Here is a 14,551-nt window from a genome sequence, read left to right on the forward strand (position 1 = left end):
GAGGATTTACTTCCCTCTCAAGATTTGCAACATTATATTTCACATTAAGCCAACAAGCAGGTGGAGCAGTATAACAATTAGTGGCATCCTTTACATTTGTTACCATTAGGATTCTTGCTCTTTATACAACTAAGAACATGGATGTGCAATGTCTGATCATAAGTGTTTGTGTGCAGGTTGTGCCACTATTTCCCATGGCATCATTAGGTATTCGATGACCTAGGAGTGTCATTGATTCCATTTCATGCAGCAATGTACAAGACGACAATGGATATTGGGTGACAATGGAGTTAAAACAAATGATGTGGGTGACAATGCAACCCAGCTCAAGAGGTGCAAACAAGGTCTCAAGGAGACACATGGCTTCTTGAGCACACTATTGGAAGGGAAGAATCATGGAGTTCAAGAAAACACAAGATGACAAGAGACTTGCGAAGGTGCAACATGTGTATGTTGCTTCACAACTGAAGCTAGAGACATCAGTGGCTCCATCGAGGTTTCCTGCAAATTGTAATTTTAAATCCTCTTGCAAGTTTTTCGGTTATCTATTTAGTATTTTTGCATTGTGTGTTTCTTTTGATGACTGTAAGATTTCCATTGCTTTTTGTTCATGTTTACATATGTTTTTCCATCCGATTTTGTAGAGTGGGAGCCAATAGAGTCCTTCACAAGAACTTTTGAGGCCATCCACACTGAGCTTGGCAAGTTGCTCTATACTGGTTGTCAGTCCTCTGAGCTTGCCTCACATGACATTTTTTTAATGATCATACTTATGTCACACCTAAGCGAAATGGATATGGTAATCTATCTCTGGTTTACTTGCCAACCTTGGAGAGTCTAGATTGGCCTAAGCCACACAGTGCCTTGATCGTAGCAGCCAAAAGGAGAATCAAGGTGGATGTGCAAGCAGCAATGAAGTGCACCTATGGATCCCAAAAAGCCACAATAACATGGTTTATGTCTCTTCATGTGTTTGTGTTTATATTTCGACTTCAAAGTGTTCATAGGACACCAACAATGTGGACTTGCAAAGGGGGAAGTGTGATCAACGGGTTTCTTGCAGCTGGATGGGAAACTAAGGTAGTCAACCACCAGTGAGATAGAATCAAGTGCTTTGTAGTTGCTGACAAGGTGGTATTTAGATACCATATTGCGAAGCAAAGCTTGTCGATGGTCTTTCCCAATAGAAGATGGAAGCTGACGATGGGAGAATGGGAGGCACTAGACTTTGAGGTTGCTGCTAGAGAATCAATTGACCTTCAAATACATCTCCACGACGATGCAGTGCGCCACATAATAGTGAACAATGATTGGTATCTTAGTCACCTTCACGAGTATCTTAATCTTAGATATACCTTGCCCAAGAAATATCTCTTTGTAATCAATGAAAAGATTGTTTGCTTCATGAAAGAAAATAGCTTTCTCTGTGAGAGCATTCCGTTTCTGCGATGTATTTTTGTAAAAGCTTGTAGCTGACATGGATTTTGTCCACATTAATACATACGGTGTTTTGAATCTCGTTTATATGCATACTTCTTTATTTCAGCTTGTTCAAGTTTCAATTGAAATGTGCAATTTATTTGTTGTGGAGCACAAATGTTTTCAATGTTGGTGTCTTTCAATGCTTTGTCATGTGATTTTGTTTAAAATTAAACTTTTAAGTTATTTTGACATTATTTTAAGTGCTTTTTAAAAAGCGACTTTCTAGTTTTTAAACTTCAATTCTCAAATTCACAAAACTCTAGCTGTAAGCTCTCTTCGCATCTTCTTCGTGAACGGACCCATGATGGCAATGTCTACTGATGCAGTTCTCACACAATTAGAAAAGGTAGGACTTGTAGATCAAGCACATGAACTCATTAGTGTGTTTGAGGGGACAATTGACATGCAGGCCACTGCCAACCTTCATGCAGAGGCATTCAGAAGCTTCCTTGACTACATGGCGCAGCACATGGAGGAGTATGCCATAATCTTTGAGAGATCCGACACAACGTGGTTGCCAGTGGATTTCATGAAGCATCTCTATGCGGCTGACAAAAACTTCCGGTTTTGATTGTTGAGGTTTATTAAAGGCCTCATGGAATGGGACTTCAAGATAGAGGATGAGGATGATCTCATGGAATTGGGCATGGGGAGCTCCCAGTTTTTGCTTGTTGGGTGGGTAGAGCTCTATCTTGTGCCGCCTTCTTCTTTGCCTCTGCTCGTGCTTGTAAGTTGGCCAAATGAGATCTCTCGGCCTCAGCTCTCTGCCTTTCCTCTTGCTCTCTCTCTCTCTCTCTTCTCTGCTCTTCTTGTACTCTAAGGGCTTCCTTCTTAGCCGCCTCTTTCTTTTCCCTCTCCCTTTGTCTTTTTCTCCTCTTGGCCTCTCTCTTTTGCTTTAGATACTGGTGGAAAGGGGGAAATGGGAACAACACCCGACACACAATATGCCTGCCTCTCTATAGCCCAGGGTTCGTTCTACACCCCTATCCACACATATTCACACACACACACACACACACACACACACACACACACACACACACACACACACACACTCACTGACATTTTGCAAACTTCCAATGAACAGGCTCACCTACTAGAATTCCCGAATATACACACACACAGGGAGGCGACACACGCCTCAACCACACACAAAACAACTCACTCAATCATTCTCCCTCTCCCTCTCTGCACACAAACATACACAAAACTTGGAGCCAAAGCTACCACGAGGGTACTAGGGCACAAGACGAGATAGACGAGAAGGAATAAATGGAGTTCGACAACATAAAAATAACCCGGCAATGATTGCTATCCTTGCTTCAAACAAACCTCAATATACAATCTTTGAGAGACACACTCTAGGACCTTTTTTACCACCTGCTAAACACCCACTGAAGCCCTCGTTAGCTTCTCTTTGACATACACCCCCCTTTTTATCATCTGCTACCGTACTGCTTGCCCTTTTTCCGCTTCCAATTCGGTCGACAAGAGCTAATCACTTGCTCGTTTTGGCGGATTTTGACCTCAACCCTTTGGCCAAGCCTTCATATGCACTGGAACTCCATCGTTACCACCCTTTGACACCCTTCAACTACTCACGGTTCGCAGCCCTCCATGCCTTCCTTGTAGCCATCTGTGGCTCCTCAAACTCGGCAGAACTTTGTAGCATGACCTTCCTATTGATCAGAGTGGCCTCCCACGTTATATGCAGCCCCTTCCTTCCCTGCTCAGGGCATTGGTCCCCTGGTTCTTCTGTTTGGTGGCTCCTTCTTTGCACTCCTAGGCCCACTCTGTATTGCTGGATGATCCCCACCCCAAGGTGACCTACCTTGCTTGCCTTCGGCTTTTGCCAGCCCACCACCCCACGCTGCCTCAACTGCAGCACGTTTTCTTGCTTTTACTCCAGACCCCTGGCGGCCTTCTCTTCTCTCCACTCCATGTTCTTGGACTCTGCAACCCCTATCCCTGGTAGTCCTCTGCCCTCAAAGGCCCCTTGGCTTACCTTCCCTTGGCGGAATCTGCAGCTCCTTCTTGATCTTGCTCCCTACCTCGCCTACTCTCTGACTTCAAGCAACCCTCCTCTCTCCAATATGGCGCCACCATCCCTGCAGGTTCATGCCACTGATCTGCAGTGCTTCCCCAAGCTCTCGATCATGGCAACTTTCCTGTAATCTGCACTCCTAAATCCCTCCTTGGGTCGTCTTCAAACCAATTAGCTCTCCCTCGGGTGGCCCCCCTTTTGTAGCACTGGATCCTTCGTAACCTGCAACAACCAGCCCCCCTCAGCCTGTAGCGCTAACTTTTGGTTTCTGTTATGGCCATCTTGCAGCACCCCCCTCCTTCAATCATGCGCTCTCTCTTCATCTGATATGGTAGCCTCCTCCTCATGCAATTGGTGACCCCTGCTTTACATCCCCTTGGCAGCGTTGCACAGCCCCCAACTTGTAGTCCTCTGCCTCTCTCCAACCAGTGGTTCACTTCGCCATGCAACTCACCACCTCAGCCTCCTTTCCTTCTATAGCGCTGCCATCCTCTGTATATCCGAACTTTTCATTTTTAGATTTCAATTAATTTTAACTTCTGTTCATAAAAAAAAAACATCAACTTGGTCCTCTTTCCCATGCCATCGCGCACACTTGATTGCCAATACCAAAAGACCCACCTTGGTATCCCATGCCAATCCACTCAACCAAAAAATCCCCGCCGTAACGGATTGAGTAAGTGCCCGAAGTCATGATAATAAGTATCACCTTGCTTAGCCAAGGGTCACAAATAGAGCCGACCATCCACCTCCATACGCAATGATATCCATCAAACACTAACATTTATAAGCTTCCCTTATTAGGGAAGCATGAAAACCCGGATAGACCTCTTGATTGTCACCTTTGACATACATTTATTGATTTGATCCATTGTATCGTGCATCTAGCATGTCCTTGAAAACCGTGCCATCCACCTGCTAAGCCTGATGAACCTACTTCTTGCATTTCCATGGGTCGGCCATCTTTAGCTGTACCATCATTGTCTAACCCCTCGTTGAGCATTCATGCTCAACGATAGTATTATTTAGATATTAGAAAGCTGCATAAAAAGCGAGAACATGATAGCATAATAGGAAGCTATATGTAGTATGTAGAACTGTATAGATAGATAGAGAGGGAGATCTTATCAGCTGCATAAACACCCTGGATCGAATGGAAAGCCTCGATCGAGCTTCCCCAAGTGTGGTGTAGGCCCCTCTCGGGTCAAACTGATGGTTTTGAGCAGTACCACCTAGCTGTAAAACATATACAAACCATCCCTGCTTTGCACCTGTAGATCTGTAAGCCAACCATGCATATAGCTGTCCGTAGCATAAACCTTCAACAACATGGATCCATAAGTCTTCTTGATACACAAAATGAGTCTGTTCACCCTCCTCCGAAGCATCTGCACCATACATCATGATTCTCTCACCTGCTAGAGAGTGCTCCATAGCATAATCCTCTTCAAAAAAGCCTAGCAACCGATACAAAGATACTTGTAGAGCAACCTTCAACACCATATGTATCCACCATATGTATCCATAGCATAGCATAAAGTAGCAATACACTGCAATTTGCCTCCACCTGCTGCATATCCAAGCCTACATATTTTCCAAGCATACCCTCTATTGTAGGTTCTCCAAATGGCACACTCCATACCTGACTCACCATGCCAATCTTCATCCACCATAGCCTGTGATGCTTCATCTTCAACCACTTCATGCGAGAGCAAATTGGATTGCTCAACCACCTTTGCCTGCTCTTCAAGGACTTCTTCTACGTCCACGTCATCTGCTAAGCGAGAAAGAAAGCCATGATCTATTACCTCGTCCTTTTGTATGTTGACATCCTCCACACCTTCTGGGATGCACCGCCACTCTTCAACACGATCAGTAGGGCAAGGTTGCCCAACCCTCAGGCTAGCTTCTTCCTGCACAGCTTCGACCATTGCTTTGCCAAAATCTTCAAACTTGTCCTGTGAGCTCTGATCCATAGCTTCCTTTGATTCTCCATGCATACACGCTTCAACCATGACCGCATCCTTGCTAGCAAGCTAATAGATGCTTGTATAGCAACATACCAAATTGGAGGTACAAACTAAAGTGAATGACTAGAATGGCTTACCAATGGTAAAGTAGCTACCTGTTTGACGCTTGAACTCCCCTTTGGCTTCATGGCATGACGCAACTCCATTGTCGAACTATATCCATAGTCTGCCGGCTTCAACAAACCCATCTCCAGCTTCTTCTTTGCTTTCCTGCTCTTTGCCTTTGCCAAACAGGCCATTTGCTCATAGTCCTCTGCACCACCGCGCTTGACCTTCTCTTTGATTCGCGGATGCAAGCGGGCTAGAAACTTCTCTCGCTTGAAATGGTCTCCATTTCGCACACATGTAACAGTAGCTAGTCTCTCCCAACTAGATTTAAATTTACCCAAAAATAAAGAAAAATCTTCACTTACATCCTGATTTAGCTTGTTCAACTGTTCACCCAAGTCTGATGGAGAAACCCGCTTCTGAAAAGCTTCAACAAACTGCTTGCGAATCTCGCTCAGCGCGACTGACGATCTGTAACCTTCAATCCTTCAAACCAGGCTTTGGCTCGTCCTTGTAGAACCAATGGTAGGGCCTTCAATTTGGCTTCATGTCCACAAATTCTCAACTGCAATAGGTATAGCTCCAGATCGGAAAACCAATCCGCAGCCTCTTCTTCTTCAACAAGAACCAAGTCAATATCATGCATCATCTTCAAGCTTTAAAACTTCACCGAAGAGCAATCAGTAGATCCTCAGTGGGGGCACCACTGATAGAAAGTGGGAAATGGGAACAACATCCGACACACAATATGCCTGCCTCTGTATAGCCCAGGATTCGTTCGACACCCCTATCCGCACAGATTCACACACACACACACACACACACACACACACACACACACTCATTTTTTGCAAACTTCCAATGAACACGCTCGCCTACTAGCATTCCCGGATATACACACTCACACAGGGAGGCGACACACACCTCGACCACACACAAAACAACTCACTCAATCATTCTCTCTTTCCCTCTCTACACACAAACATAGACAAAACCCGGAGCCAATGCTACCATGAGCGTACCAGGACACGAGACAAGATAGACGAGAAGGAATAAGTGGACTTCGACATCAAGAAAATAACCCAGCAATGATTGCTATCCTTGCGTCAAAACAACCTCAACATACAATCTTTGAGAGACACACTCTCGGACCTTTTTTACCACCTGCTGAACACCCACTGAAGCCCTCGTTAGCTTCTCTTTGACATACACCCCCCTTTTTATCATCTGCTATCGTACTGCTTGCCTTTTTTCCCCTTCCAATTCGGTCGACAAGAGCTAATCACTTGCTCGTTTTGGCGGATTTTGACCTCAACCCTTTGGCCAAGCCTTCATATGCACTGGAACTCCATCGTTACCACCCTTTGACACCCTTCAACTACTCACGGTTCGCAGCCCTCCATGCCTTCCTTGTAGCCATCTGCGGCTCCTCAAACTCGGCAGAAGTTTGCAGCATGACCTTCCTATTGATCAGAGTGGCCTCCCACGTTATATGCAACCCCTTCCTTCCCTGCTCAGGGCATTGATCCCCTGGTTCTTCTCTTTGGTGGCTCCTTCTTTGCATGCCTCGGCCCACTCTATATTGGTGGCCGCTCCCCAACCCAAGATGAACCACCTTGCTTGCCTTCGGCTTTTGCCAGCCCACCAGCCCACGCTACCTCAACTGCAGCACGTTTTCTTGCTTTTACTCTGGCGGCCTTCTCTTTTCTCCACTCCATGTTCTTGGCCTCTGCAACCCCTATCCCTGGTAGTCTTCCGCCCTCAAAGGCGCCTTGGCTTACCTTCCCTTGGCGGCATCAACAGCTCCTTCTTGATCCTGCTCGCTACCTCGCTTACTCTCTGACTTCAAGCAGCCCTCCTCTCTCCAATATGGCGCCACCATCTGCAGGTTCATGCCATTGATCTGCAGTGCTTCCCCAAGCTCTCAATCATGACAACTCGCCTGTAATCTGCAGTCCTGAATCCCTCCTTGGGTTGACTTCAATCCAATCAGGTCTCCCTTGGGTGGCCCCCCTTCTGTAGCACTGGTTTCTTCGTAACCTGCAACAACCAGCCCCCCTCAGCCTGTAGCGCTAACTTCTGGTTCCTGTTATGGCCATCTTGTAGCACTCCCCTCCTTCAATCATGATGCGCTCTCTCTTCATCTAGTATGATAGCCTCCTCCTCATACAATTGGCGACCCCTGCTTTACATCCCCTTGGCAGCGTTGCACAGCCCCCAACTTGTAGTCCTCTGCCTGTCTCCAACCAGCGGTTCACTTCGCCATGCAACTCACCACCTCACCCTCCTTTCCTTCTATAGCGCTGCCATCCTCCGTATATCCTAACTTTTCATTTTTAGATTTCAATTAATTTTAACTTCTCTTCATCCACCCTGATATCCCATGCCAATCCACTCGAACCAAAAAATCCCCGCCCTAACTGATTGAGTAAGTGCCCGAAGTCATGATAATAACTATCACCTTGCTTAGCCAAGGGTCGCAAATAGAGCTGACCATCCACCTCCATACGCGATGATATCCATCAAACACTAACATTTATAAGCTTCCCTTATTAGGGAAGCATGAAAACCCTGATAGACATCTTGATTGCCACCTTTGACATACATTTATTGATTGGATCCATTGTATCGTGTATCTAGCATGTCCTTGAAAACCGTGCCATCCACCTGCTAAGCCTCATGAACCTGCTTCTTGCATTTCCATGGGTCGGCCATCTTTAGTTGTACCACTGGGTCGCCTGGTATTACATTGATTACTCTTTCTTTGATTCGTGGTGGAAACTTTTGCGGCATAGTATGTGAGGTGACCTGAGCAACAGTGGTTGTGGCAGGAGGCGATTGCGGTGTATTTTCAAGTGGACCTCAATATTCCTCTTCTGTTTCTCTAGTTTGTTGCAATCCTCTATGAAGAGGTGAAATCGGTGGGGGACCTGGAAGAGGTGTGTAAGTCGCATGGGTTATATCACCGAGATCTTCAAATATGTGACGCATGTTGCTTAGATCATCGGGATTTGATGGTTGGGAAGGCTGTTGGGTGTTTGGAGTGGACTAGGGCACTGGGTTATCCACTTCTGGTTGGGGATGTGGATTTGAAGCCGTAGATTCTGAATGGGGTTCTGGCTACGAATTTTGTGCAGTGTGAGTGGTTGTGGTGGTATTGTTGTGCGTAGTGCCAGTTGCTCGTGTGAATCGTCCATGTGGTGCAAGATGTGAGTGCGTGTGCGTTTGTGCTCGAGTGAATCTTCTAGAATGTGCAAACAAGAAATGAACTTCAAGTTGTGAGTTTTGACTTATAAAGTACGAATTTAAAAAAAAAACTTAAAAACTCAATAATACCATTAAAAATCCAAAATAACTCCAAAATTATCGAAATTTGTTACATGAAACCACTAATTGGGCTTCAACAAATCTCGTGGCATTACAATGTATACTTAATATGAGAATGGTTAGTGTTAGAAATTTATTAGTTTTTCACCCAACAGTTGCCATTTCGTCGCCTTGTTGCCAACCACCGTCGAAATCGATCTCTTGCACTAGAAATATGATATGATTGCAATCGCCTCAAGCTAACCACTTTCTCTATTCTGCATTTCAAGCTTCTTTGCACTCTAGTCTTCTTTATTTCTCTTCCAGCTAAAACTCAATAGAATCAATTGAACATTTCGTACAGGGCATTGCTCTTTTTCCTCTCACCTCCATGCCTTGTATTTTTAGTGCTTGATAGTGTGAGCGCTCCATTCCTTGGCTACTCCAAATGCCCAATAAGCCGAATGTGTCAAGAAAAAATGAGCTATGAGCAAAAAGAATATGCTGCAAAAATATAAACCTTTAGTTCAGACACTTATGTTTTTTTACTGCAAAGACAAAGTGTTCAACCCACCATGTAATGTGTTATGTGTGTCTCCCCCAAGCATCCACCATTTGCGCTTTGAAACTATTGCTTACAAACTTTAAAGTGGATATCTCAGAAGAAGTTAGATTTTTCTTTTTAAGCAAACAAAAAATATCATCTATAGACTATCACACACGAGCACGCTTAATTCCTAGGGTTGCTTCATTACCTCTATAGGTGGTAATGTCACACACCTTTTTCCACAACTGAAACTCATTGGGACTTTGGGAATTAGAATAGTCTGAAAGCATATCCCTAGCTTTACTACCACCCATACATATTTTATTAGGACGATCCTGTGTACTTCTAGATGCCTTCCTATCCTTTGATAGCTCTACTACACTCCCATGCAGGCCAATGCTTGATAGAATAGATTCAAGTTCTCTGATACACTCTTCCCTTCTTTTTGCAGGATCCATATTCCAAGAATAATTAATATGGATCATAAGCAACTTGTCAAGAATTTGTAGACGGGTATGAAGAGTGCACACATGCACATTTATCGGAGGAATCGGTAGAATAGGATCCCAATTTGGATTGTCCATGTCTCGATTAGGGGGTACACTCTGGTTACAACCGAGGATACGTTGAAACCATTGTTGGAGTGCTTTATCCATTTTTTTGTGTAGTGGTCACACCTTTCGCAGAATTGACTGCAGCTTTGCCACCCTTATCCTTACCTTACCTTTTGCAGAGTTGACTGTAGCTTTGCCACCCTTACCCTTAGTTCCTAATGAGACTTTACTGTAGAAGCAATAAATTGATGGAAAGAGGGTCATTGCACCTTGCTTGCATCCTAATATACAGTTGAGAGTTTTCAAGTCTCCTGCGAAATGCCACTGCACTTGGAACGTACCCAGACCTGAGACCTGCAATCATTGTCCTTCTTGTTGTTGCTGAATGACGTCAACGATTGGGGTGTAATTAAAATACCAGTTGAGAGACTCATGTGTCTCATGTGGAAGATGAAAAGCTGCTAGTCACCAAATATTCTTCTCGAAGAGAACACCTAAATAGGTGTTTCCCATCTCGCTGGCATTTAGCTTAACATCAACACCCACCAAGGCTCTATTCATAAGCATAATGCTTACCCTTTTGAGCCATTGGCCTTTGACAATTTGGCACTCATCAAGATTCATCACAAATATAACTTTTCCATCACACTCTTCCTGTGTCAACCCATAAAATCTGATCATTGAGTCCTGGAGCTTCAACAAGTCAACATAGACATTATTAAACTCGTTGTAAAATGAAAGTATTTGTTCTCTTCTAATGACAGGGCATCCTCCACATATTGAAACCCACCCAACAAGCTTGCAACATCATTATTGGTGCACCTTTTCGCGACGCTAACACTGTAAGGTATTGGCAGTAACCTAAACAAACCTTTTGCTCTGTGACCTAGTGTGATAAGCCTATACAAAGCTTTGTAGGCTTTGAAACTTATTCCTGCACTGTCACACACCTCCATCATCTCTTGAGAAACAATGCTCTTTAGCTCATTGAAATACTTATGGTGCAAAACTTTAGCAATGCTAGCATTGGATGGATCATCCAATAGCTCCACCAACTCCTTTGGTTTGATGATATGCTGTAGCAGAGTATGTCCGATCGTTTCAACATTGGAATCGATTCCCATCATTGTCTGAGCTAAGTTTCTATATATTGAAATATTATTATAGCAACCTACAAAAAATGTATGAAGCTTGCATTTGTATTCCTACCGAGTTTGACGGATACGTTTCTTTCAAGCTCCACCGCTTGAAGATAGCATAAACATCACATGTCTCTTGCGCTTGTGAATGTGATAGCCCAATGGAATGTGTGTGAGATGATCGATTTGCCGACGCATATTACGTGTAGTGTGTTGTAGCTGAACATAATTGTCTAGATGACGCTCTTGCTCCATTTTTTGATGCTCTGCCTTTTTTAAAGCTTTCACATCTCGTCATTTAGCTGCTTTGTCTTCTCATTGGCTTTCTCTCTGACTTGCTGAATGTCTTTCACGTACTTTTCTTGCATGATGAATAGGTAGCACATAGATGTTTTCTTGCTTCCCTTTCATTGAAAAAAGCTGCATGTAATCTCCAGTAGTAGCCAAACAGTCCGTCTCTCCCATCTCCAATAGAACACAGTAGCTCAGTGACATTACGAAAAGGTGGTGATGCATTGGTCATTGGATCGCCGGGGTAAATATGGCCATCAACCCATACGTTGATTGCCTTGCATCCATGGTTCCGTAGTTGGTCTCCAACATTGGGATTAGATGTGCCAAGTCGCACAGTAGCATACTCCTGCTCTAAATCAGGGTTAAATCGATATCTTTTTGATTTGTTAGTAATGTCTTACAGTGGTAGGGGATTGAATGACATTTGTGTTAGTTAATCAAGCAAATTAGTGAGAATGTGTAATGGTGACTGCTACAAGTAGGTGAAGGTGGCTATGGAGGAAAGAAGTGGAGAGTACTCAGAGTTAGGAGAAAAGGATTATGTTGTGGAGGGAACAAAGGGAGGGAGTGCAACACAATCTCCTTTGAATTTGAATTGTTGACCATGACTGTAGAGAGAGAAATGCTGCAGCACACAGAGGTTATGGAGTTTTCCATTGCACTCGGTTGGATCTGGAGTGGGAGAAGCATGAGGGGAGAGAGAGAGAGAGAGAGAGAGAGAGAGAGAGAGAGAGAGAGAGAGAGAGAGAGAGAGAGGGAGAGGGAGAGAGGAAGGGGGGGGATAGAAAGACAATAAAGGGAGAGAGAGTGGGAGAGAGGACAAATTTGCAACCTTGGAGGATCTGCACTGTTTTAGAAAGAGGCAGCCAAAAAGTTACTTAATGATTGGAAGAGGAAGTGACATGAGAGAAAAGGGGGGAAAGAAAGAGCGAGAGTTGGCTCATGTTTTAGAGAGAGATGCAGTGAGAGAATGTGAAAAATTCGCTTTTTTAGCAGGGGGCTAAAATGTGCCTCCTTTAATGAGTTCTAAGTGAGAGAGAGTGTTTTATATGTTAGAGAGAGAACAGGGTGGGAAAAGGACATTTGAAATTCATTTCCGCCCCTCTCTTTTAGGTTACTAAATAAACTATTTTCAAATTCAAATATGGAAATGGCTTTTTAAAAAATCTCAGCATAGGCCTTTTTGCCCTCTCTTTTAGGCTTGGTCAAACTTGGCTTAAGCTTTAAGCATTCCCTTAAACTGCCAAATAAAGAGGCCCTCCTATACCCCATTCACTTCCTAATGAAGGTCTATGTGTAAGTTGATTTTTGTGGTTTGTAGTGATTTGATTGATCAAGTTCGAATTGAAGCAAATAATAATTCTTTCTACTTCAATGTTATCTCTTTTTTGAATTGTCATGTGGGAGAGATGCTTGCAGGAACATTTCATTTTTATAAGGGTAACTTGTATTATCATGATTCCTTCCATGTGTGCAAATTCTTCTTTGAAACATCAAATTTTGTGGAAATGTCATATTACTCCTTTTTGATGTAATCTTGTTTTGAACAAAAGATATCAAACGATGAAATAGTCATTCTAAAGATAGAACAAAAAATCATTTTTGATTGTAGAGTTAGGCAGCTTAGAAGTAGGCTTTGGGGGGGGGGGGGAGGAGGAGGGGTTCACTTTAGTGGAAAAATGCCTATCACGTGGGTTCAATAATAGGAATTATTTTTTAAGTATTTTCTCGCATCATTACATACATAAGGGTGTTGGAAAAATGATCTTGGAAAAAAATCAACGGATTGAATAGGAAAAGGGTCCCTTATATTGGTGAAAAGTTCACAGCTAAGGGGTTTTATAAATAGCCCTTGAACACAAGAGATATATAGGACCCCTCTCCCCTATTCGAAGTAGGACTCTTCTTGTAGTTTTGGTTAAGTGAGACATGTATCCTATAGAAAATGACTCTTGAGTTGACTCCGATGTTTTGCATGCTAAATATCCCTCCTTCTAACTCTAAAGACAAAGTTAATTTGATAAGGGGAGAATGTAATATGACTATTCACTACTGCAAAAGTAGACCCCATTGCGTTGCCTTTACTTGGTGCCATATGCTACCATTGAGAGCAATGTAGTGATGATTGAGGACTAGTGATGCCAAGGCTAGAATGAGTTTGGAAGTGGGAAAATGCTGCAAGATGATACTTTTAAGAGCAAGAAGACCCTTGGTGATAGGGATACTAGGATAGAGAGACTCTGTGAATAACACACTTACTATGTGTGTTTATTCATAATTGAACTTAGATAAAAACTAAACTGAACTAAAACTAGAGACAAAGACTCAATGTGTGTTGATTGATTGAAATGTGTTACAAGGGTATTCTTATATAGAAACTGAAGAGACATAGTGAAAAGACATGACCATAGGTCAAGAGACATGACTCTAGGTCAATAGTTGTGTCCTTCAACTGTAGAGTCGTGACCCTTCGGCGTAAAGGTGCATCCATTCGCTGAAGAGACATGGGTATTCACTGAACATGTGCAACTCTTGGGCAAACAGACGCATCCTTTGGAGAATCGAGGGTCTTGAACCTTGTTGCATCTTTGTATCCGCAAAATAATTAAGCAAAGAAGGTAATACAAAGACAAAGTATATGTCACAATCGTGACATTCCCTCCCATTTAAAATAAAACCCGGGGATAGACGTTGTAGAAACTTCGGGAGAAGGAATGTATTGTTGTAGTGCTTCTGCATCCAAAGCTCTTTCTCTTAATTCCTACGTCATGGCACTATTGTTGACCATAACTATTTTACCAAACTAAAAATTGATCATATCTGCAGCTTGTCTCATCTTTGTCAAAAGTACCAGTATCACATCTGCATCTTGGTTAGTGCTTTGTCAAAGTCATTTGTAACTTCTAGCTTTGTCCAAGAAAAAGTTAAATATTTATCTGCTTTAACTGAAACTATTGGTAAACTCACGTGAGTTTTCTGTTGAGTGTGACCACTGGTTGGAAATATGCAAGGTACTCCATTGGTTTATCTGGAACACTAAAATCCTCTTGAAGGGATTTCATAGACTTAGACAAAGTAGTGTTTGAAGGTACATCCATCTGCAAAGG

At 43.2% G+C, this 14,551-nt stretch overlaps 1 protein-coding gene across 1 annotated transcript; it reads right to left on the reverse strand.

Annotated features, from left to right (window-relative positions):
• Positions 1–1,887: 1,887 nt before the first annotated feature.
• On the reverse strand, positions 1,888–7,834 carry LOC147450254 (uncharacterized). Its single transcript, XM_086519534.1, has 2 exons — positions 5,652–7,834; positions 1,888–5,562 (listed from the first exon to the last, which is right to left on the reverse strand). The coding sequence occupies exons 1-2, from the start codon at positions 5,793–5,795 to the stop codon at positions 5,020–5,022; spliced, it is 687 nt and encodes a 228-aa protein (XP_086375660.1). The 5' UTR covers positions 5,796–7,834; the 3' UTR covers positions 1,888–5,019.
• Between the last annotated feature and the right edge of the window lie 6,717 nt (positions 7,835–14,551).

Source organism: Adiantum capillus-veneris, chromosome 9, assembly GCF_014529385.1.
Source record: "Adiantum capillus-veneris isolate H3 chromosome 9, ASM1452938v2, whole genome shotgun sequence".
Taxonomy (NCBI): domain Eukaryota; kingdom Viridiplantae; phylum Streptophyta; class Polypodiopsida; order Polypodiales; family Pteridaceae; genus Adiantum; species Adiantum capillus-veneris.

Coding starts and splice junctions, on each gene's coding strand:
- LOC147450254 (XM_086519534.1), bottom strand. CDS start 5,795: ATGGCCTGTTTGGCAAAGGCAAAGAGCAGGAAAGCAAAGAAGAAGCTG. Junction 5,563..5,651: donor GGAGTTCAAGCGTCAAACAG/GTAGCTACTTTA, acceptor AGCATCTATTAG/CTTGCTAGCAAGGATGCGGT.